This window comes from Gracilinanus agilis, chromosome 1 (genome assembly GCF_016433145.1).
Source record: "Gracilinanus agilis isolate LMUSP501 chromosome 1, AgileGrace, whole genome shotgun sequence".
Classification (NCBI taxonomy): Eukaryota; Metazoa; Chordata; class Mammalia; order Didelphimorphia; family Didelphidae; genus Gracilinanus; species Gracilinanus agilis.
The window spans coordinates 212042014-212068103 of record NC_058130.1 but is presented as its reverse complement, the minus strand read 5'-3'; the positions used below and the strand labels follow the sequence as shown (position 1 = coordinate 212068103).

The 26090-nt window shown below is 40.2% G+C and overlaps 1 protein-coding gene and 1 non-coding gene across 2 annotated transcripts in view; one reads left to right on the top strand and one right to left on the bottom strand.

Annotated features, from left to right (window-relative positions):
* The window catches only part of LOC123249753 (lysosomal alpha-glucosidase-like), a 69787-nt gene that overhangs the window by 13931 nt on the left and 29766 nt on the right, over positions 1–26090 (bottom strand). Inside the window, exons 6-9 of the mRNA XM_044678882.1 lie at positions 24033–24152; positions 18347–18465; positions 4395–4526; positions 359–469 (exon numbers count right to left, since the gene is read on the bottom strand). Coding sequence (XP_044534817.1) covers positions 359–469; positions 4395–4526; positions 18347–18465; positions 24033–24152 — 482 coding nt within the window. The remainder of the gene's footprint in view (positions 1–358; positions 470–4394; positions 4527–18346; positions 18466–24032; positions 24153–26090) is intronic.
* On the top strand, positions 22482–22592 carry LOC123232720. The gene has a single exon (XR_006505241.1). It is a non-coding gene; the product is annotated as a U6 spliceosomal RNA (small nuclear RNA).

The following is a 26090-nucleotide window of genomic DNA, read 5'->3' as shown; positions in this document are numbered from 1 at the left end:
CTAAAGAAAAGGACTACAGCATCATCTCACTGGAACTACTTATCCCTCTAACCATGCCCAGAATGCTCCAGCCATTTCCTATTAGTCTGGGGCAGGTCCCTTTCTTTTTTCTTTTTTTTTTTTAACCCTTAACTTCTGTGTATTGGCTCCTTGGTGGAAGAGTGGTAAGGGTGGGCAATGGGGGTCAAGTGACTTGCCCAGGGTCACACAGCTGGGAAGTGTCTGAGGCCGCATTTGAACCTAGGACCTCCCGTCTCTAGGCCTGGCTCTCAATCCACTGAGCTACCCAGCTGCCGGCAGGTCCCTTTCTTAAATGTTACTAGTGTGGCGTACCTATCAAACTCTGCATTTCTCTTACCTCTCCAATCAGTGGCTGTCCATGGGTGTTGTTAATAAAGATCCCCTTTTTTAAACCTTCATCATAAGGTGCATAAGAGCCAGGAGCCTGACTGCTGCTGATGGCAGGGTCCTGAAAAGACATTTGGGAAGGAGCATTTATGATTTGAGACAACGTTTGGCAAATATCTTGGCCCTAAAAAGGAATATTACAATTCCCTGAAAGTTTTAGGAAGTCCACTGGCTAATTCTCCTTATTTTGAGGAAGGAACAGCTCCCTTGATTTAGAAGAAAAATGAATTAAGGTGGGGAGCATTATTTTTCAAAGTATCATTTTTTTTAATTTTTGTTCTCATCATGTCTTTTTCTTTTTTTAATTCTTTGTTAAAAGATATGGTTCTACAATGATCAACTGTGAAAGATTCAGGTACTCTCAGCAATACAGTGATCCAGGAATTTTGAAGGACTTAGGACAAAGTCCTATTCACCTCCAGAGAAAGAACTGTTGGAGTCAGATGCAAATCAAAGCCTACTATTTCTCACTTTAGTTAATTTGGGTTTTTATTTTAGGACTCTGGTTTTCTATGAGTATTCTCATACAACAATGACGAATATGGATGTATGTTTTGCACGATAATACATGTATCATTCAGATCAAATTGCTTACCATCTCTGAGGGGGAGTATTTGTATCTTGTAATTTCAGAAAAACATACATTCAAAACTGTTATTACACACAATTGGGAAAATAAATTATTTCTGAATGAAGAAAAAAAAGATATGGCTCTCAGGGGCAGCTAGGTGGCTCAATGGATAGAGAGTCAGTCTTGGAGAAGGGAGGTCCTGGGTTCAAATCTGATCTCAGACACTTCCTAGCTCTGTGACCCTGGGTAAGCCACTGAACCCCCATTGCCTAGCCCTTACCCCTCTTCTGCCTTGGAACTGATATTTAGTATCAATTCTAAAACAGAAGGTAAAGGCCTAAAAATAAATAGATAGATAGATAGATAGATAGATAGATAGATAGATAGATAGATAGATAGATAGATAATGAAGAGGTATAGCTCTCTAAGAAAGATGTAGGGATACAGAAGGGGAAATGAAATATATCAATAAAAAACTTATTTTGTAAAAAATAAAGAATGCAATCACGTAAGTGTCTTTGAGAGTATCTTTATGTTTAAACACTTTCTCCCACAAAGTTCATGAAGGAGGGGAGTGATGTGGAATAACAGGAAAAGTCCTAGTTGCCCAAAGGGATAGAAACTGGGAAGAATTCTAATCTGGAAATGCCCTACTTTAAATCAATTATGAATTTCTAGCCCATGAATCCAGTTAACACTGAGGTCATGAGAGCAGATTGCTGGGCCAGCACATGGTTCCTTATTTGGTGTTTGCTTCCTGTTACATGAGCCATTTAAGGCTTGGCTGGAATTCTGGTTGTGCAAGAGGAATATTGAGTGTGTTTTCTTTTTGGAAAGTAGTATGCTGGGGAAATCCCTAAACCACCCAAACTAGCCTGAAGGGTAGAGCTCTGGGGAGGTGAGCACAGGGGAAATGGAAAAACAAGGAACGTGCTGGACCTCCCTTGGGAAAACCCATAAAAAGAAACTGGTTACATCTTAGAGATTCAAAGCCACGGGAGATTTTATTTATTTATAATTGAAGGATTTCAAATTAGACAAGCAAAAGAATCTTAAATTTCAAGAGATAGAAAAGACCTTTGATATCTTCTGTGCAACATTCCCTTTTAGAGAGAAGTGAAGTGATTTTCCCCAAGATTATACAACTAATTAGTGACAAAGCTTTTTAAGTCTATGATCCTTTGAAACCAAGGACAATGCAACTTATATTAAAGACATTGAAGTGGGGGCACGGTGGTTATTTCTGTAGGTAAATCAATCAAAACTTCTCTTCACAAGAGAAATTTCCAAGTAGCATTAAGATAGCCAAAACTGCTATTAGTGATTAATATTGGGAGATATGATAGTATAATGGAAATTCCATTTCCTGACTCCAGAACCAATTCTAGAGTCAGGAGACTGGAATACCAATCCTGCCTACAACACCTACTACCTATGTGGCCTCTGGTAAGTCACTTATTTTCCTTGGTCCTCAGTTTTCCTCACCTGTAAAGTGAAAGTGTTGAATGAAATGGTCTCTCAGATCCCTTTAGTCAACTAGTTAAGTAGCATAGTAGCTCCCATTTAATGGTTCCTTATGGGTTCATGACATAAATTTTATAGTTTAAGAGGTCTGTGATAAAAACCCTTTAACAGTGCCTTTAGTAGTACATAATTACCCAATTTTGTTCCAAATATATTTTTCCTTTGTGCATGTTTGAAATATTATAGGCTTGTTTCTGCAATGATTTGAAACCATCTTTATGATAAACAAATTTATTTTAGTGTTCATACAGTAGTTGTATCAAACTCTAATTCTGACTGCTTCTAACTCAGTGCAAGAGTTCTTGCAGTTTCTCAATCTATCATCAAATTGTTTTCAAACTATCACAAGGGTTTAATATTTGAGGGCAAAGTAATTCCCAACAGATGGTCAGATGGTTGTGTACAGCCTCCTTTATGTTCTATGTACTGCAGAGTAGCTCCTTCATTCCCTTCTCTTACTCTGGAATCACCTCATTGCCTTTGCAAACATGGCTTTAATAAATTATGAACATTTGCATTCTTGAAATAAAGCTAAAGGCTGTACCTAAGTCACAATTGCTAGGCATGCACATTACAAGTCATTTTGAAACCATCATGAACCATCACAAACATTTTGCAGAAAGAAACTTTATAATGGCTTTTCATTGCAATATTAAGGCTATTTTCTCATTCAGATTTACGCTCCACATATTTTATTATTCTTCTCTCTGGTGATTTCTCAAATGAACTGGTTGACAACACTGATCAGTCATTCAGTGAAGTTTCTATGAGAATATAGCTGATATGTCAGCAGTACAAAAGAGGAATATCATATCTGAAGAGATTCTTTCCTTACAAAGGCTAGTTTATACATAAGCATTGCATAAAGATAAAGTAACATGCAATTGAACTTTAAGTACATTTATCATTCAATATAGCACTTTTTATTAGCCAGAAGAAAAATAAACATTTTCAGTCATAACTAACTATTCATTTTTATCAACTGGTGAGGTAGCTAAAATTTAAAAATAAATTTCCATCTCTCAATAAGAGAATCTGTAAAATTGTCCTGCCATCCACCACGTATTTGTGCAAATGAGAATTTTTACTTTATTCTTATTTTAACTCAAATTAAATAAACTCAATGTGGATCCAAATTTAGGACCATTTGTCTGATTTTGACCCAAATGCTGCAAACCTTTGTTCAAAAAAAAGTCCAACATCAAAATTATATTCATAAGTTATAATAACTTATTTCATGAAAATATTATTTATATTCAATAAAACATGTAAAATAAAGATATTTAATAAAGTCTTGCAGGTAATAGTAAGTAAACAAATTAGGTCTTACTTGATCACTTCTTTCAATTCTTAAGACAATGAATGTCTCATAAAATATCTGCAATTATTTTATAATTGGAGTTTTATAATTTTATAAATTTTCATCATTAAGGGTCAAGTAAAATTTTATTTTTAATAATTTTATAATGTAGATTTTCATTTGGAGCTTTTGAAGACAAAAATTATTGTAAGCACTTAATAAATAAATCTAAAAGAATATTATAAGTAACATAATAAATTACCCTCAGAATTCATAAGACATTTTTTTAAGTGAAAAAAGGCCTTGGAACAAAAAGAGCTGGGAATCATTTATTAATCACTTACTCTGTGCCAATCACTTCTGACTGAAACTGTATGATCCTATGATCTCTTCTAGCTCTCAATTACAGAATTGATATTTACTTCATCCAGGAGTAGATGTGACTATGTTTTTCTCTTACTGCCAGTGGCATTGTTATTTTTCTCACAAGGCTGAAGCAGCTTGATCTTCTCTTTGGAGGGAGGTATCCTAAGCTCACTGAAGAGGAAGCAGCCCTGACCCTCGCCACAAAAAGGTCAGAAGTTACCTTACCAAAATTAGGACATAATATTGCCCATGCTTGTGAAGGTCCATCACTAGCTGGGGGAGTGTGTTGAACCGCTCTGGGTCAACTGTGAAGTCCCGAGATCCTTCCATGTACTCAATATCATTCCACTGAGCATCCTACCAGAAAAAGTTACATTAGTACACTCCAAACAAACCTGTCCTGGCTCCCCTCAGTCCCTCATTGGATAGAACAAACAATTGTACTTTACTAGGATATTCACATTTAAAAAATTATTTTTGTAAATTTTTATTCATAATTTTTATTCATAAATAATTATTACTTATACATTCATGAAATTTTATTTCAACTAACAAACTTTTATTTTTTGTTCCTCCCACTCCATACCCATGGGAAAAAAAAGAAAGAAAAGAAAAAATCCACTAGGGTAGCGGTATCAAGGGCCACATGTAGCTACAACATCCCAGAGTTCTGGCCGAATCAGATTAAAATGAAATTGGGAAATATTTAACAAAATCAATTAAAATGCAATGAAACAGAGAGATAACATTTTTAAAACTATGTCAATATGCCTCAGGTAGAAATCCTTCTGAAAGGATTAGTGACTTCTATTTCTATTTGAATTTGACATGACTGCACTAGGATATTCTGGAAAAAAACTTATCCAGTATGTACCTGGAAAGGCCACAAATTCAGGTTTGTATAGAATGAAAATCATAACAAAATAACTTTGTCTTTTCTTTAAACCCTTATTTTCTGTCTCATTATCACTTCTAAGTCAGAAGAACTCTACCCGCTGGACCACCTAGCTTCCCCAATAACTTTGTCTTGATACAGGCTTTATCTCCCAACTTTTCCACTTTTTAACTCCCACTTTTTCTACTTCTTCCCTTTTTAGAACTCATCTCAAGCTTTACTGAGGAAGAGACTATCTGGTATGGGAAGTTGGCAGTGTGGTACCATGGAGAGCACATTGGGCTAAGCAAGGTGGCACAGGCCTGTACTCTTTGCCAATGGGAGCTTAAGCCTTGGTGGATACCTGAGCTGCGGGAGGGCTAAGGCTAATTGGTCTTTACATGCTTGGGGCAGACATCCCCCTAACTCACAAATGGGTTTGAGGCTGTTGGTTACCCTCAATCTGGTTTGACGCATCTGCCAAGGCAATTTTACCAGAGTATGGCCTCTGTGGAACCAGAGGTGAGAGCTCAGTGACCCTTGAAAAGAACCTGGCAAGCCTTCATTTCAGAGGTGCTAGTCCTCCTCGAACATCCCAGACACCTTCATTAAAATGTCTACAAACTGTATAGTCCTTTCATGATTTACTTTGTAAGCAGGATTAGAGACTAGACTTATGATTTCACTGGAATAGAAAATTCCCAAATGTAGAAACTTACTCTACCTGTACAGATCAGCACCTTCTCTGCAATTTATAGCCAGACAGCTGCTATCTAGGGCTCTGGAAGGTTAATTGACTTGGCTCAGGATCATGCAGACAATGTGTGTCGGAGATAGGACTTGAACGTACTTCTTCCTACCTCCTGGACCAGTTCTCCATTCACCCATGAGGCCATGCTACTTCTCACTAGTTTAGTAACTTTACCCAAAAAGGAACTATATTTATTCTGGCATGACTCGTTCTTGATGAAGCCATGCTGGCTTTCTGTAATCTGTTTCCTTTTTTAGATGTTCACTAACCATCTCTTTAATGACCCATTCTCAGTTTTCCTTGGAACTGAAGTCTGGCTTCCTGGCCTATAGTTTGTAGATTCTGTTCTATTCCCTTTTTTTAAAAATTGGAACAGCGTATGCCCTTCTCCAGTCCTGTGGTACCACTCCATTTTCCATCATCTTTCAACTCTCACTCACAAGGATTTGTAATCACATTTGCCAGTTATTTCATTGCCTAAAAATTTAGTTCATAATGGCCAAGGGGCTTGAATTCATGGAGGGCAACTAGATGGATTCTCACTAACTCCTTACTTAGCTTAGGTCTCAACTCCATAGTAACCTTTTTTTTTTTTAAATGTGTCATTTCCATTGCAAAGGATATTGTGTGAAGCCAGAAGCAAAATAAAAAGGAAGCAGCTCCCCATTCACACCAAATGGCAGCCCTATCCACTCTTCAATTCCCTTCTTTCCCTTCTATAACTAAAATGATCCTTTTTGTAGTCTCTCGCTTCGCCAGCCAAGCTCAGTTCATCCTGGGCTCTGGCACTCCAGATGTTCTTTCTTTAGTATCAGGACATGCTCATATTCATCTTCTGCTGCCTGTCTTTGCTTCCTACTTCTGATAATTTGCACATACCTGTTTTTGCTTGCTACTTCTGGAGATAACTTTAAAAATCAAAACTGGTTAGTCAATTCCCTATTTTTCCTCTTCATTGGAATTATTTTCCTTTGTGCTTCCAGAAGTTCATTCTCAATTATTCCCACTCTGCCTGAGCTGATTTCTCTTGTAGAAGTTCAGTCTAAGCTAGGAGTCCATAGATAAGATTTTCAAGGGATCCGTGAACTTGGATGGAAAAAATACATCTTTATTTTTATTATCCTTTGTAGTTCTCCATCACTTCCTTTTAATTGTTTAAAAACGTTATTCCAAAAAGAAGTCCATAGGCTTTGCTAGACTGCTAAAAGGGTCCGTGACACAAAAAAGGTTAAGGACCCCTTACTGGGATCTGACATCTTTTCCCTGAACCTGTTGAAACTCACTTTTCCAAAATCTCAGGTGTATATATGACTAATGCCTAGTTTCTGTCTCTTAGCACAAGAAATTTCATCTCTCAACTCCAGGCATTTTCTTTGGCTCCCCCTTATGCCTAGAATTTTCTCTCCTTATCTCCACCTCCTGGCTTTCTTCAAGGCCCAATTAAAATCTCATCTTCTATGAGAAACTTTCCTTGCTCCCCTTTAATGGTAGTGCCTTCCTTCTGCTGACCATCTCCAATTTGTCACATGCATATCTTGTTTATATGTGGTTTTTGCATGATGTAATCCCCCACTGGGCTGTGAACTCCTTGAGAACAGAGATTGGCGTTTTGTCTGTCTTTGTATCCTCGGTGCTTGGCAGAATACCTGGCACATAGGTGTTTATTGACTTACTGACTCTATTGCAAACCCTGAGAAGGTTTTGTGTTCCCATTATATTTTTCCTGGGGCCCAGCTCCTTCTTGTTAGTAAGAATACCATTCAGCCCAGTGTTTTCCCTTTCTTGGTTCCTCTACCTTATGAAGGATCAAAAAATTATCATTAAGGAAAGTCAAAGAAGTTACTAGTTGTCATACAGTGTGTTCTCTGATCATTCTGCTTTGGTGTCAACAGAGAACTTCAGCAAACATCTGGACAACTGAAGTTTCCCATCAATACCAGAGTTTCTATGTCAGATTTGTGATCTGATTTCTAAATATTTCATCTCATTTCTCTTTCTGTCCAAGTAAGTCCATAGCAATGATATCACATTCAAATGGAAAAGGATCCCTACAGCCACCTAGAAAACCACAAATTAACATGATCTATCTTGTATTATATTTCTATTTATTTTGTTAAACATTCTCAATACACTTAAAAAAATCCTTACCTTCCATCTTAGAATCCATACTGTGCACTGGTTCCAAGGCAGAAGAGCAATAAGGGTTAGGCAATTGGGAGTAAAGTGACTTGCCCAGGGTCACCCAGCTAGGAACCCAATTACATTTTAATCTGGTTGCACTTTACTTGGGAGTTTTGTGGCTACCTGAGTTTAACGCTGCTGGTCTATCATATACTCTAATGACAAAATCGTTCCTGTTTCTACATCTGCTGATTTTTATCTAAATCCTCTCCATTGTCATCCTCACTCTTGTTGCTGGATTTCCTCACATGAGTCAATTTTCTTAACATACTTTAGTGCTACCCTTTCACACATATCCCACTTCCTCTTTATCTAGTCTACTTATTTTAAGTAAGTATACTGATCTAAGACCTTATCCCATCTGACTGAGAAGTCTCATTGTTCCCTAAATACACTAGATAATAACTAAATGTGTAAATATATATGTCCTTAAGAAGAGCTTCTAGCCATTCCCCAATTGATAAATAACCAAGGGACATGAATAGGCAATTTTCAGATGAAGAAATCAAAACTATCAATAAGCACTTGAAAAAGTGTTCTAAATCTCTTATAATTAGAGAAATGCAAATCAAAAGAACTCTGAGGTATCACCTCACACCCAGCAGATTGGCTAACATGAAAGCAAAGGAAAGTTATAAATGTTGGAGGGGATGTGGCAAAATTGGAACATTAATTCATTGCTGGTGGAGTTGTGAATTGATCCAACCATTCTGGAAGGCAATTTGGAAATATGCCCAAAGGGCTTTAAAAGACTGCCTGCCCTTTGATCCAGCCATACCACTGCTGGGTTTATACCCCAAAGAGATAATAAGAAAAAAGACTTGCACAAAAATATTTATAGCCGCGCTCTCTGTGGGGGCAAAAAATTGGAAAATGAGGGGATGCCCTTCAATTGGGGAATGACTGAACAAATTGTGGTATCTGATGGTGATGGAATACTATTGTGCTCAAAGGAATAAAGAACTGGAGGAATTCTAGGTGAACTGAAAAGACTTCCAGGAATTGATGCAGAGTGAAAGCAGCAGAACCAGGAGAACATTATACAAAGAGACAGATACCCTGTGGCACAATTGAATGTAATGGACTTCTCTACTAGCAGCAATGCAATGACCCAGGACAATTCTGAGGGACTTATGAGAAAGAATGCTATCCGCATCCAAAGAAAGAACTGTGGGAGTAGAAAACAACTGCTTGATCACATGGTTCAATGGGCATATGATTGGGGATGTAGACTCTAAACGATCACCCTAGTGCAAATACTAATAATATGGAAATAGATCTTCATCAGTGACACATGTAAAACCCAGTGGAATTGCACATTGGCTATGGGAGGGTGGTGAGAGGAGGGGAGGGAAAGAACATGAATCATGTAACCATGGAAAAATATTCTAAATCAATTGATTAAAATTTTTCAAATAAAAAAAAAGGGCTTCTAGACCTTCTTGCTCTTTACTGCTCCCAAGTGTCTCTGTTTCTATGACCCCCAGTCACCCAGGCTCATCACTCTGGAACTCCCTCCCAGCTTTCCCTTTTCCTCACCCTCCACAGGTCAGTTAGCTGCCAGTTCCTGTCCTGTATCCCTCCTAAGGTCTCCTGGATCTGATCCCTCCTCTCTGCATCTAACTAGGCTAGTTTGGGCTTCTCAACTCTGCTGGCTCAGAAGATTTTGACAGTCTTGTAAATGGTCTCTTGTCTGTACTCTCTCACTTCAATCTGGTCGTCTTCACTATACTGTCTGAGTAACCTCCCTCCTGGCTGTTATGAGGCAAAGCAGGCAGAGCACCAGGGGTAGAGTCAGAATGCATAACTGGCCTGAGACACCTACTTGCTGGGTGACCCTGGGCCAGTCACTTCACCCTGTTGGCCTCAGTTTCTTCATCTGTACAATGAGCTAGAGAAGGAAATGGCAAACTATTCCAATATCTTTGCCAAGAAAACCCTGAATGGAGTCCTAAAGATTTAGACACAATTGAAACAACAAAAACTATAAGGGATGTATTATTATGAGGCACCTAGATGGTGCAGGGGACAGAGTTTGGGGCCTGAAGTCTTCCTGAGCTCAAATCTGGCCTCAGATACTTACTAGTTGGGTGACTGAGCAAGTCACTTAACCCTGTTGGTCTCAATTTCCTCATCTGTCAAATGAGCTGGAGAAGGAAATGGCAAACCACTCCAGTATCTTTGCCAAGAAAACACTAAGTAGAGTTATGAAGAGTCAGACAGGACTGAAGCAACTCAATAATAATCTTCTTTCATTTATTTATTTATTTTTGTTTTTGAATTTTATTTAATTGATTAATTAAGAGAATTTTTCCATGGTTACATGATTCATGTTCTTTCCCTCCCTTGCTCCCACCCCTCTCCCATCGCCAATAATCTTCTTAATGTTCTGTTGTGATTATGTTGCTTTTCTTCTCAAAATCCTTTTGTGGCTTCCCATTTTTTATTGAAAACAAACTCCTGATCTTGGCTCCCAAGACCCACTTCAATCTTCCTCTATCCTGCCTGCCCACCTTTCTCTCATATATTGCTCTTTAATCAAGCCAAACAGGACCAACCTGTTTCCTGTTCTCATCCTGTCAGTGCTATTACAGAGAAGTCCCTCATGTTCAGAAAAGACTTTTCTTCCAACAATCAAGAAACATTTATTGAGCCTTTACTATACATTATCACTCAGTGGGCACTAAGGAGGCAAAAAGAAGACTGAATAGTTCCTGGAAGACATGTTCATAAATGTTTATACAAAATAAAAAATAGAAGTGAAATTTTTGAGGGGGAGCATTGGCAACTGGGAAAATGAAATGCATCATGCAGAAAATGTTGTTTGCACAGAATTTTGAAGGAAACAAGGAATTCTAAGTGGTAGAAGGGAGGTAAGTGCATTCTGGGCACCAGAGTGAGCCAGAGCAAAAGACACAGAGACAAGAGACCTAATGTTATATGAGAAGCCATAAGAAGAGCAGAGTAGCTGGTCTACAGGGTATAGGAAGGGGAGTGATGGTTCATAAGATTGGGAAGAAAGCTATCCACATTCAGAGAAAGAACTGTGGGAGCAGAAACACAGAAGAAAAATAACTGCTTGAACACATGGGCTGATGGGGATATTTTGGGGGATGTAGACACTAAAGGACAACTAATCCAACTATCAATGAAATGGAATTAGGTCTTGATCAATGATACATTTAAAACCTACTGGAATTGCATGTCGGCTACAGGGGGTGAGGTCGGTTTTGGGTAGAGGAAAGAACATGAATCATGTAACCATGGGAAAATATTCTAAATGCAATAAATTAATTTTTAAAAAAGGTAGCTGGAGGTAGCTTGTGAAGAGATTTAAAAACTAAATGGGTCCTAGGTTCAAATCTGGACTCAGACACTTCCCAGCTGTGTGACCTTGGGCAAGTCACTTGACCCCCATTGCCTACCCTTACCACTCTTCCACCAAGGAACTAATACACAGAAGTGAAGGGTTTAAAAAAAAAAAATATATATATATATATATATACACAAAACTAAATGGAGGGGCAGCTAGGTGGCTCAGTGGCTAGAGAGCCAGGCCTGGAGATGGGAAGAAGTCCTAGGTTCAAATCTGACCTCAGATGCTTCCTAGTGGTGCAACCCTGGGCAAGTCTCTTAACCCCAACTGCCTAGCCCTTTATTGCTCTTCTGCCTTGGAATTATTACTTGTATCGATTCTAAGAAAAAATAAGGGTTTTAAAAAAAACAACCTAAATGGAAAGATCAATTACAACCACCACCATGGGGTGTGCATAACTATTTAACAACTGGCAGCACCACACACCCAGTTAAGTGTAATTTGCATTATTAACATTTTCTCCATCACTTTCTTAGATAACCCATGAAACAACAAATGAAGCCCTGATTTGGGAGGTGTAGATGGTCACACTAAAATTTTAACAGTAATCTCTCCTCCCTGGAGCTTGCTGCAGCATACCTAATTGCAACAAAAACGGAACAATACACAATTATAGAAATCAGAAGAGAAGAGAGGAGGAGAAAAAGAGACCTCTCTTCTTTGCAGAACTGGAAAATGATGGATGAGGAACACGCAAAATGTCATTTGTTTTTCCTTTGTGTCCAACTCTTTGTGACCTATTTAGAGTTTTCCTCGGCAAAGATACTGGAGTGGTTTGCCATTTCCTTCTCCAGCTCATGTGACAGATAATGAAAAAACAGGGTAAAGTGACTTTCCCAGGGTCACACAGCTACTAAATGTCTGAGGTCAGTTTTAAAGTCAGGAAGATGAGTCTTTTCTGACTCCAGGCTCAGCACTCTATGCACTATGGCAGCACCTGTCTTATGGATAACTCTATGGAGAGTACAACCAATGGCACTTTAGAATCTAGATAGTAGGGCTCTTCATCCACTTGGCTCTTTCTTTGTGGGTAGCTGAGGTATTACAGACCTCATGGAGAAGACTCTGCAATGATATGAAGTTTGATGCAATAAATGCATTGTTATCCACAAACATAGGCATATAATGGATCCCCACTGGAGAACCTTATCATCTCTACACAAGAATTCTTAACCTGGGGTCATGGACTCTCAAGGAAAACATTTCTGGGGGTCTATGAAATTGGATGAGGAAAATACATCTTTATTTCCACAAACTTCTAGCTGAAATTTAGCAGGGGGCAGCTGGGTAGCTCAGTGGATTGAGAGTCGGGCCTAGGTTCGAATCCGGCCTCAGACACTTCCCAACTCTGTGACCCTGGGCAAGTCACTTTACCCCCATTGCCCACCCTTACCACTCTTCCACCTATGAGCCAATACACAGAAGTTAAGGGTTTAAAAAAATCTTCATATGAAATTTAGTATTTCCTTCTACTATGAGTTTAAAAAAAATTCTGAGAGGGCATCCAGAGGAGTGAATGACCTAAAACAGGTTAAGCATCGCTGATTTATAAGGAATCCCTTTTCCATTTGGCCTCTTTATAGGATAAACATTCTTCATGATAGTGGCAAATCCTTTTGCCTTCTTGTTTTCTTCTCCACCGGAGCCCAGAGAAGCATCAAATAAAGTTATTTCAATTGCTATGTCTTTTAAGGAAGTCCTATATGATCCTAATTGAATGAAACCACTTTAAATCGAAGAGAACCTTTAAGTTTGCATTTTTTTCTACCCAATCAACCAAGTCTAGTAGGATCTCAAATTTTCTAAATCTTTTAGGTCAGTTGTTATGTTTGTTAAGATGTGGGTCTATTTACAAAACTTGCAAAAGGAGGTTATTTTGAGTAAGTGTTACTGCAAATAGGATTAAAAATAAATACATGTGAGCAATGGGATGTTGCTTTAGTTTTCTAATTCTAATTCTAGGTACATTGTTCTTTCTTGAAGAAATACATTTTTAGGATATAGATTGTAAAATGGCCTACAATGCAGAGTCAGAAACAAAGAAGTTTACAAATTTTTCTTATTTCTAGCTGTTTTGACAAGTATGTTAGAGAGCTGAGGTTACTGCTACTGACAAAGCCAAAGCCAGCTATGAAGAATCCAGAAAGCTACCCATTGGCTCTGCTTGCCCAGGCCCAGCCTAGTTAAGTCCACAGGGGGGCATCACCAGGTCTGCAATTTTATGATGAATTCTTTGGCCATAGCAACCCATAAAACAAAGAAAAAAATTATTTAAGCTCTTTGGAGCCTCCTTCCATATTTTAACAGATGATGGAAGAAGTTTGGAAATAGGTCCAGGGGATCAAGATTCACACAGGTTTTAGATAAAGTCTGTTTTTTTTAATGGTTTATTAATATTTTTGCATTTTTAAGGTAATTTTTTAAAACTCTTACCTTCCATCTTAGAATCAATACTAAGTATTGGTTCCAAGGCAGAAGAGGGGTACTGACTAGGCAATGGGGATTAAGTGACTTGCCCAGGGTCACAAAGCTAGGAAGTATCTGAGGTCAAATTTGAACCCAAGACTCCCATCTCTAGCCCTGTCTTTCTATCCATTGAACCACCAAGCTGCTCCTGATATTTTTGTTTTTACAGCATCATAATTTCCTTTAGCATCTCTCTCCCTTTTCCTTGGGAGCCATCCCACATAATAGTATTTTTAAAGATGAAAGAGAGAAGGGAAAAATTAGCATAAGTGATCAATACATTAAAAAGTCTGAAAATATATGTAACACAATATTTGTGGACCTCCCACCACTACCAGGGTATAATATCTTCTTACATCTCTTCAATAGACTATCTATAAACAATGACTTTAACTGCTGGCTCTCTAAATATGAGATCTTTGCCCATAGCCAAAGAAGGTACATACTGTTAGAAGAACTGGATCATACCAATCCTAGTTTTCTGATTATAATTAAAACCAGAAGACAAAAGGAAGTTGTAGCTCAATGTGGCTCACAGGTTCTCCTTGAAGAAGAAAACAGAGAACACTGAATGTGGGAAAATTGCTTTTATCAGACCCCCTAAAACAACAAGAAATAGCATTTCATGGAACTCTTGGTCATCCTGTACTTCTTTGCTCATGATAAGCATTTGCCAAGACAAAAACCAAAGTCACAGCATCCCATGAAGATAACTACACCTTATGAACTTATACAGGATTATTGGATTACTGACCTAGAACTACGAGAGACTCAGAAGGATTTAATCCAGGCCCTTGATTTTATAGTTGAGGAAATTAAGGCCAGGGTGCTAAAGTGATTTAGTTGAGGTCATACATCTGCCACTAGGGATAAAGAAGCAGAAAAATTCTGCAAAGATTACCATTAAGTGCAATGATCAACAATTTGGAAATAGGTCTTGATCAATGATACATGTTAAAACCAGTGGAAATGCACATTGGCCAGGGGTGGGGGGAGGGCGAGGGGTGAAGGGGAAAGTAGGAGCATGAATCATGTAACCATGTTAACTTTTCTAAAAAATGAATATTAATAAATGTTAATAAATAAATATTTTTTTAAAAAAGATTACCATAAAGCCTTCCCACTAAAATCAACAGACCTGGTCAAAAGACACGAATAGGCAGTTTTCAAAGAAGAAATCCAAGCTTTCAATAACCATATTAGGGGGAAAAAACTCTAAACCACTAATAATTAGAGAAATTCAAATTAAGATAATTCTGAGTTGTCAGCTTATATTTATTGGCAATTCTCAATTATCACCTTACATTCCTTATATTGGGTAAGGTGACAGAAAAGGAAAATGACAAATGCTGGAAGGACTGTGGTAAAACAGGTTCTTTAATTCAGTGTTGGTGGAGCTATGAACTTGTCCAAGCATTCTGGAAAGCAGGGTGGAACTATGCCCAAAAAGCAATTAAACTATGCCCAAAAAGCAATGCATACCCTTTGACTCAGCAATACTGCTAATGGGTCGATCCCCTCAAAGAGATGAAAAAGAGAAGAAAAGGACACATATGTAGAAAAATATTTATAGCAGGTTTTTTTTAGGTTGCAAAGAATCAGAAACAAAATGTATTTCCATCAATGGGAAATGGTTTTATAAGATTACTATCTTACAAAAATGAATAATAGGGAAATATGTTTTGAATGATAATACATATATAACCCAGTGGAACAGTTTGTCAACTCTGGGAGGGGGGGAGAAAAAGGGGGAGGGAGACAACATGAATCATATAACTCTGGAAAACTTATGGGTAACTTTGTTATTGGAATAAAATAAAGATAAAATGAAAAATATAGGAATCCCACACTTATCTATAACGAATACTTTCTTCAAGCAGGCAACTAAGAGTTAATGAAAACTTTGAGTGTCAAAGAACATCACCAAAAATAGAAGTTTGTTATATTTTAATAGACTGGAAATGACAGGTTAGTGAGGTGGGAATCTTTTCCAAATCAACTATCTATGACCACTGACATGTCAGATCATGGATCAAAGCCAATCCCAAATTAGAAGAAAGAATAAAATTGATTCAGTGGTTAAGAGCATTGGACCTGGAGTCAGGAAGACCTTAGTTCAAATCCTGCTTCCAACACTTCCTAGCCTGTGACCTTGGGCAAGTCACTTAACTTCTGTATGCCTAGAAAGCAGCTAAATGGCTCAGTAGATTGAGAGCCAAGCCTAGAGAGAGGAACTCCTGGGTTCAAATGTGGCCTCAGGCACTTTCTAGTTGGGTGACCCTGGGCAAGTCACTTGCCCTCCGAAGGCATGACAAAAAGATCCATTGGCTCCACTGGAGAAGAAAACAGCAAACCACTCCAGTATCTTTGCCAAGAAAACCCTATGGAGAGCTGTGACCCATATATATATATATTAGATATATTAAAAAATACACAGACACACTCACTCACCTCTATTGTTTATATGCCAGATTAGCTAAATTGGTAGGATTCATCCATAAGGTTTTGCAATGCCCCTAACACCCTGGTCTCAGCTTCTCTGCTGCCTTATATCTCATGACCTCAATGTTCGCTCCACTTTGGCCATCCTTTAGCACATCACACTTTAGAAATCTCCATCTTACAGATGGAGACATGAGAGTTAGAGATGCTACTAGACTTGGCTAAGGTCACAGACCCAGGAGAGCAATGACTTAATTCTCAGGCATTTGTCAAACTGAAATATTATGACTTTTCATGTTAGGACTGTTATTTCTGGATTCTTCTCCTCATTCTTTCTTACCTTCAGAAGTGTTGTATATAGAGAACCCTGCCTAATTCTAGTTTAGATGCCTATTTGTCCTCTTCTGGCTCAGTGGTGAGCTTATATTTGCTACTCATTTCCTCCCTTCCTTTCTTCCTGATTCCATTTCTCTACCTTCATCTCTTTCCTTGGACTTTGAGACCAATTTCTCAACCTTCCAATACGGGTTTTAGCCCAGTTTGTGCTCTAGATCTATACCCACGAGGCTTCCAGCTTTCTTGGTGGAGAGAGCTGAATGATCTCCTGAGAAAGCAACCAAATTTGTCTTCATTCGAGTCAAGGAAGAAATTCTGCCTTCTATTCACCATCACTAATGCAGAAAAACGTACTACAAAGAAATGAGACGTACATCCAGGGCTAGAAAGACAGTAGGGGAATTGCACCAGAGACCAGAAATGTTTTTGGAGTCATTGGAGATCAAAGGTTTAGAAGAGGCAGGGATCCTAGAAACCAACAAAACTAGCCCCATCATTTTCCAGTTGAGAAAACTGAGGGCTATAGAAAAAAAAACTATTTCAGAGAAGTAAGACATATAGTTAGAGCTAGGCAGTTAAGAGGCACAGAGGAGTCAGAAAGACTCAACTTTATGAGTTCAAATCTCGACTCAAATACTTCCTAGCTAGGTGATCTTGGATAAGTCACTTAACCCTGTTAGCCTCAGTTGCCACCTTTAAAAGTTGTCATATTTTTTAAAATCATATTTCAATTTTTTCACAAAATTATAAAGCACCACTCTGTAAAAAAATACACATTTCAGCTTGTTTTAATACTCATTAGAAGTCAGGGAAAATCTCAGTATCAGTTACTTCAAGTACTGGAACTTTCAAAAGACTTAAATTTATACACTGTACATAACATAAAGCACTCATTTCTTTACAGCTTTTTCTTGGTTTGGATCCATCTATACCACTAGTCTGTGAACCAGACAGGTTTCTAGAAATCTCATTAACCAAAAATCTCATTGCAATCATATCAAAAGTAAAGAAAATATTGAAAGGATAATTAACCATTGCTGTGAAAATTAAATACCCAAAGATGTGGGGAGTGAGGCAGGCAGTAATTCAAGAGTAAAATCAAATTTCTCATTTGGATGGCATACATGGTCAGATGAGGTCTTAAGACCTCCACTTTACTTTTCTGTAACAGATGAGGAAATTGAGACAAATGGGCTAGAGAAGGAAATGCAAAACACTCCAGTATCTATGCCAAGAAAACCTCAAATGGGGTCCTGAAGAATGAGACACAATTGAAATAACTAAATGACAAAGGGAGAGTGGAGTACTCTCACAGAATACCAGGAATCTTTTTGGAGCCATGAGAGATCCTAAGTTTAGATCTGGCAGGGATCTTAGAAGTCCACCAGACTAGCCCACTTCACAAATGATGTAAAAGGATAAATGACTTATCCAAAGACACACAGGGAGCAGGGCTAGAATGCAACCTCCAAACCCAAATGGGAGGTCAGGATTTAAAGAACCTTTACAATCGCAGCATGGTAGAACTGAAAGGATCCCTTGAATTCAACTCAGGCAACTGCATCATTTGAAGATAAGGAAACTGATACTTTATGAGACTGTCTGCTTTGCTCTGTTTCCTACTTGGCTGTCCTACAGTTTTTCCCTACCATTTTCCCACTCCTTCTGGCTCTGAATTACAAGGAGATAAGCCAGAGGAGTCCAGATTAATGGGTCCCATGAAACGGAACCACTTCACGGGTTGACCTTACCTGTGGGATGAGATAGTTCCTCATGTTCTTCACTGTCTGCCACGTCTCGTTACTGCTACCATAACCCCAGCGGCAGAGATGGAAGCCAAGGCCCCAGAAAGGCGGCATGCTCGGGAAGCCTGAAATGATGACACCTTGTCAGGAGGGTGAGCATCCCAACTAGAAGCACTCCTGATGGGACAGGAAGGAAATGAGACCCCATTGTTCCTGAGTAAAAGGGGCAGATTAAAATTTAAAGAGATGATCAGTCCTCTGCCTGCACCACTATGTTTCTATCATCACTTTTTGTGAAAGCAAAGAATTGGAAGCAAATTAGATATCCATCACCTGGAAACTGACTAAATAAATCATAGTACAGGAAGAGAATGGAAAACTGAAAACTGATGTGCTCTAAGGAATGACTATGATGAATCTGGAGAAGCACAGGAAGATTTCTGTGAACTCATGAAGTAAAGTAAGTAAAATCAGGAAAACTATATCCAATATCTAGAATGACTGAAAGAATAACAACAATGCAAAAATAAAGCTGAATGCTCTAAGAATATATTGAATGAGGGCAGCTAGGTAGCACAGTGGATAGAGTGCCAATCCCAGAATCTGGAGGTCCTGGGTTCAAATCTGGATTTAGACACTTCCTGGCTGGGTGACCCTGGGCAAGTCACTTCACCCCCATTGCCTAGCCCTTCCTGTACTTCTGTCTTGGAGCCAATACTTAGTACTGATTCTAAGATGAAGGTAAGGGTTTAAAATTAACAACAACAACAACAACAAAAAGTTTATGGTTCTGCCCTCCAAAAGGTGCTGATGAGTCATATGTGAGTACCAAGGCTGATTGAATCTTTAAAGATCATGAGATTTCCCAATGATGAGGTTCCTAGGGGCAGGGAGGAGAAGTCAAAGAAGTTCAAAAATCAGCTAATCTTTCCTGACTTTGGGAGTTAGGGAAAATGTGATGCTATAAACCAGTGATTCCCAAAGTGGGTGCCACCACCCCCTGGTGGGTGCTGCAGCAATCCAGGTGGGCGGTGATGGCCACAGGTGCATATGGGGTCGGTGAATAACTGTAAGGGGGTGGTGATAGTATGTGACAGGGAGCACGAAGTAATATTTTTTCTGGAAAGGGGGCGGTAGGCCAAAAAAGTTTGGGAACCACTGATATAAACAAACAAATGGTCCTGGGAAATAGGAGCAGATATCCAAGGAGGCTTCAGAGATCAAATGGATCTTCTCATCTAATAAACCACCTGAGTTCCAGCGTTCCTACCTTCCCTCCTGGGGATGGGAAGACTCGTTCTTACAATAAAAAGAAAGCAGTTAACAGCACCCCTGAGACAAGACTTCTCTGGGGAACAATCCAGAATACCAATGTTCCAAATTCTCTTTCAAATTCCTGGGGACATTCATTCAGCAAGCATCCTATTCAAAAGTTAAATTCTGTTTATGGATCTTGCTAAGGGAGACAACTTGATACAGACATTTGAAGTCATAAGACCGAGATTCAAATTCTGGCTATTTGATCTTGGACAAGTCATTTTAATGTCTCTGGGTCTCAATATCTCAACTCTAAAATTAGGGAGCCGGGCTAGATGAGCTTCCAGCTTTAAATCTATGATCCTACACCAAACTGCCTCACACTCTACTAACTCTCTGATCTTCATCATTCAGTCTCACCACCTCCAGACAGCGTGAAGGTACTATCTGCTTTTCAACTTTCCTTCCTCTTCTAATCACCACTAACAATCACCACCCTAATCTCCAGGCCACTCCTCTTCTATTTTATCTACTTTATCTATTTTATCTATTCTAGTTTACCCACTTCATAGATTGTTACACCATAATCTTAGGAGTTCCTTCTCAACAAATTCTCTTATATTCTTGAGCTTTTCAAGCAATGTTTCTTCTACTTCCTTGCTTTCACTCAAACCTGAGGGTCCTCTGGCTCTTGGAACTCTCTTCCTAATTTGCTCCTCCTAATTCATGGGGCTAGTTGTTCTCTGTCACGCTTTCAGACCATTTTTCTACCATCATCTTTCTTTCTTTCTTTCTTTCTTTCTTTTTTAAAAAAACCCTTATCTTCTGTCTTAGAATTGATACTAAGCTCTAAGGCAGAAGAGCATACATAAGTGGAAGATAGCTTAGAGTTAGACAAAATATTTGATTGGAAAAGATCTGGGGATTTAATGAAATGCAAAATCAATATGAGTCAATAGTGCTACATAGGAGCCCAAAATGAAACAATATAAAACAAGAACTTGGATTTAAGCTGCATCAGGAGCGGTGTAGTGTCCAGAAGGAGGGTGATAATCTCACAAAACATCCTGGTCAGTAAGGATGATGTAGAATGAGTTGTTGGAGGAACTTGAGATGTTTTACCTGGACAAGAAAAAACTTTCAGAATGTGAGAGCTATCCTCAGGTATGGCAATGTGGAAGAAGGATTACACCTGCTCTGCCAGATCCCATTGGGCAGAGCTCTTGACCTTGGTGGCAGAAAGACCTGGTATAAGTGCCATCCCTGCCTCATACTGGCTGTGTCTCTCTCGACAAGTTACTTCACTTCTCAATGTCTGATGCACTGGCACAAGAGAGCCATCATAGTGAAATCACAGCTCCAGTCTCATCCCAACCCATCCCATGTCAGAGAGCTATAAAGCAAAGAGCTAAGTGAAGGCAGTGAGTAAAGCTCATTACTTGTCAGGGTGGGAGGAAGAGGAAAAAAGGAGGGGAAGCCCTGAGGAAGGCTTCATGGAGGAGGAAGGATCTGAGATGGGCTTTCAAGGATGGCTAGGAAGTCAGCTGGGCGCAAAGAAGGGGCAAAAGTTCAGAGGGGAAGGGAGGGCGTAGTGGTATGGTCTGAGACCACATGGAGAGCAGTACTGTGAGATAAGATGGGAAAGATATAGTGGCACCAAAGCGAGGAGGGTCCTGAAAGCCAGGCAAAGGAACTCAAACTTAACTGCATGCACTAGTGAGCCTCAGCAGGTTTTTGAGAAGAGAAATGCTGTGAACAGTTAGATGCATAATGAAGATTATTCTAGCTGCATGGTATGAAGAGTAGCTAGGAGGGAAGAAAGGCCAGAGGCAAAAAAAAACTTGTTAAAGAACTCTGATCAATGCAATGACCATGCTGCCCACCTCCTGACAAAGAGATAATAGGATCAGGGCACAAAATTAGGTTTAAAAAAAAAATAATAACTCCTACCTTCCATCTTAAAAGCAATATTAAATCTAGATTCCAAGGCAGAAAAGTGGGAAGAGTTAGTCAATAGAGGTTAAGTGACTTCCCCAGGGTGACACAGCTAGGAAGTATATAAGACCAGATTTGAACCCAGGTCCTGCCAACACCAAGCTGGCTCTATCCCCTGAGCCATCCAGCTGCCCCATATATATGTGTGTATATATATATATGTAAATATACATATATATACATATATATATATATATATATGCTCCCATATATATGGGGGCAGAGAGAGGCAGATACTACCTAGCTGTGTGACTCTGGGTGAGTCATTTAACCCCCACTGTCTAAGCGCTTACTATTCTTCTACCTAGGAACCAATACACAGTATTGATTCTAAGACAGAAGGTAAGGGCTTTAAATAAATATACTTACATTAAATATATAATATATAAGTATTATCTATTAAACTATATAAAAATGGTAAATATATAAAATGTAAATATATATATATATAAAAGCCAGTGCAGAAATTTGTTTTGCTTGACTATACCTATTTATTAAAGTCATTGCATTGTTTTCCCTGTGGGGAGAAAGGAAGGAGAGAGAAAAAAATCGATTTTGATTAACTAAACTTTGCAGTTCCTTCAACATCTAGTATAACATTCTCATAAATGTTTGTTGACTAGATGAATGACGGAATGATTCCTCATTTTCTCATATCCCTCTATGGGCAAAAGCCCACGTTGGGCAGAGGGAAGCTGGGAGAACATTTTCATGTAGGATCATCCAAGGACATGCTTTCCAGACTCCTCATGCCCATGCCTGGGGTTTGTCCTCCACAGAGAAAATACGAGCCAAAGATGCCAGTCTGCCAGCTGTCGTGCACTGCTGAAATACTACTTGAAGGGATAGCCAGCTCATCCTCTAGCTGCCCTCAAGAAACAGGGTGGGAGGTGCTCCCTTTGGCACCATATTCTATGCTAAAATTGGAACAATACAGAAAGAATTAGCATGGCCTCTGCACAAGGATGATGCACAAATTCATGAAGTGGTCTGTATTAGAAAAGAAAAAGAAAGAGAAACTTCCTAGCTGGGAGACCCAGGGGCAAGTATCATAACTGCCACGGCCTAGCCCTTAGCATTCTTCTGCCTTGGAACTGATACACAGTATTGATTCTAAGGAAGAAAATAAGAGTTTTAGAATAACAAATACAAAATTTAAATATAACGTGTTCATATTAGAAATCTGTATTAGGAATTATTAGAATTTAGAATATGGAATTTTCTAGAGAAAATAGAATAGAGAATTAGAAAGCATTAGAACATTAGAAATAATTACTTCTAATATGAGAAATTAAAGTTATTAAAAGTATTAGAAATAAAGTTAAGGGAGCAGTTTGGTAGCTGTACGGATAGATAAGTCAGGCCTGGAGATGGGAGGTCCTAAGTTCAAATCTAGTCTCATCAATGCAGGCAAGTCACGCAGCCCCCATTGCCTAGCTCTTACCACTCTTCTGCCTTGGAATCAATCCTTGAATTGTTTCTGAGACAGAAAGTGAGGATTTTGAAGGGGAAAAAAAGGAAAAGAAAAAGGGAGGGAAGCTAAACTCATTGAAGGTCAGCCATGCAGGGAAAAGGGAATTGTTTGCCTGAATCTTTCACTTATATAATCAATTGTCTTTTCCCACATGGCTGACCTTCAGTGAGTCCATATTGAGCTTATAAGACAAGGGTGGAGTCCCTGGTTAAATATATTGCCTTTCTAGGGCCATTGCTGCTCCCTGACATTGGGAGATTTCAAGGGGCAGCTGGGTGGCTCAGCGGATTGAGGACCAGGCCTAAAGATAGGAGGTCCTGGGTTTAAATCTGGCCTCAGACACTCCCTAGCTGTGTGACCCTGGGCAAGTCACTTAATCCCCATCATTCTTCTGCCTAGAAACCAATATACAGTACTGATTCTAAGACAGAAGGTAAGGATTTAAAAAAAAAAAAAAAGCATCTAGGTCACTGAGCAAACACCAGATTTCCTTTCAGGATGCTCTAACTTCTTAATTATTTGGGAAAGTTTACCCTATGCTCCAGGGTACTGTGCAGCCCCAATCAATGGGCCAAATAGCCCTCTGTCCTTAGAGCCCTGCTAGCTTCTTTCCAGCCACAGCTTGTAAACTGGTCTGTAATCCACTTATTTCCTGAAAGATAACTGAATTGCCTCCTTTCCCTTCTCGTTCCTCTTGTCTTCAGGATGGCTCCCAGCCAGCTTGGCATTTCTACAGCCACAACCACCTTGACAGGGCCAGGGGAGAGCGAGCAAGCGAGTGAGTGATCACAACGGTCTGGCTGGCGGCAGGGATGACGAGGAGAGAACCTGACGAGGGTGACTGCGTCGTGATGGATGGGACCGAGGGCGGCCGCCAAGGACGCTCCGGGAAAACTTTTAGGAAAAGGTGACCCTGAAGACGGGAGCCAAAGGGAGACCGGAGGAGAGGCAAGCGGGGAGACTCACCTATGACCTGTTGGTACTGCTGCACCACAGAGCTTGGATCCGGCCCCAAGAAGACATAGAAGTCCAGAATCCCCCCCACAGTCCTCCAGGTCAGGGCTGGAGCAGGCTGCAGAACCACCTCTTGGGAAACAAACAGAGAACAGAAGTTAGTATCATCCGGCTACAGTTCAAACACCCAGAAAGTATACTATTCTTTTCGTTTTAATTTAATTTAAGGAATTAGACTAGACCAGTGATGGCGAACCTTTTAAAGACAGAGTGCCAGGCCTCTCCCCACAGAGACTGCGTGCCGTGCCCCCCCCTTACCCCACACAGGAGAGGGAGGAAGCGCTCCCTTTGGCTGCTGGGCAGAGGGTGGGGGATGTGAAAAAATGTGGTCTGACCCAGTGGAGAGGGGGAGGGGAGCAGCTCCGCCCAAGTCCCTCTGCCTTTCTAGTAAAGAACTGGGGGAGTTGGGGGAGAGGCAGCTGCATGCCCACAGAGAGCACTCTGCATGCCATCTCTGGACTAGACTTACGATTTCATTTGAATACGGCATTCACAAGTTGGCAGTTTTCCTACAAAATTTTCTCCAATTGATTCTCTAAATGGAGGGGTGGGGTGCAGTTAGATGGCCAGGCCTAGAATCAAAGAGACTTGAGCTCCAATCCAGCCTCAGATACTTACTAGCTGAGTGACTCTGGGCAAGTCACTTTACCCTGTTTGCCTCAGTTTCCCCATCTGGCAAAAGGGCTGAAGAAGGAAATGGCAAAGTGTTTTTGTCAGTATCATGACTCCAAATGGGGTCATGAAGAGTGAGACACACGTGGAAACTATGTGCCATTTCCTTCTCCAGCCACGTTGGTTATCTTTTGCCCAGAAAACCCCAAACAGCGTCCCAGGGAGCTGGACATGACCGAACAAGAATGACGGCATTGTCGGAGTGAGTTTCCTAGAGCACAGGAGGATAATGGATGGGCCCAGAGCCCCATAGCCAGGCTTCCCAGCTACCAGTGCGGCCATGGTCACTGTGGCCACCATGGCCCCCAGGAGAGGAGCCATGGATAGACCCTGGACATGGCAGCCATCGGGGAGGAGGGCCAAGGGGGTGGTAAAGACCCGGAGGCCAGGCTGGAGGAGGAGCACCTAAAGAAACCAGGGACACCTGGCCTGGAGAGGAGAAGACTAGGAGGGGACAGGAGAATTGCTACCCCAAGGAGAGCCAGAATTGCCTTCATTTGGTCCCCAGGGACAGACTGGGAGCAACATCAAGAAGGGAACTCAGGCCAATATCAGACATCCTGCGAGGAAGGGGACTGACCTCAGCCTCGTCTCTTAACCAAATATGGCTCAGTTGGAAGGAGATGACCAGTGGGAAAGCACCGGCTTCAGGGTCAAAAGTTAGGCTCCTGCCACTGGGAGTCCTGGGTCCCAGGGTCAACTTTGCCAGTTGTTCATAAGTCTAGTCTCTCCAGGCCTTGGTTTTCCCCATCTCTGAAATGGGAATAATAAACCTTGACCTCTCACTTAAATATGCCAATTCTGAGGATACTTAGGATCTCGCAGTATATAGGAAAGAGGACTGGAATTAGGAGCCAACTCTAATTCTGGTTCTGTCACTAAGCCAGAACCATACAATCTGGGCAGTTACTTTCATGACACTAAGTCTGTTTCCTCATCTGTAAAATGGGTATATTAAGGGGCAGCTAGGTAGTGCAATAGGTAGTCAGACCTAGGGTTCAAATGTGGCCTCAGATACTTCCTAGTAGTATGACCCTGGACAAGTCACAACCCTGTTTGCCTAACCCGTGCCACTCTTTGGCTTTGGAATTGATACTAAGACAGAGGAGCAGCCAAGTGGCTCAGTGGATAGAGCCCTGGACCTCTGGCCTCAGTCACTTCCTAGCTATGTAACTGGACATTTAATCCCATTTAATCCCAGTTGCCTAGCCCTTATTGTTCTGCCTTGGAATTGATACTAGCAAAGGTGAGAAGAGAAGAGAAGAGGAGAGGAGAGAAGAGGAGAGAAGAGGAGAGGAGAGGAGAGGAGAGGAGAGGAGAGGAGAGGAGAGGAGAGGA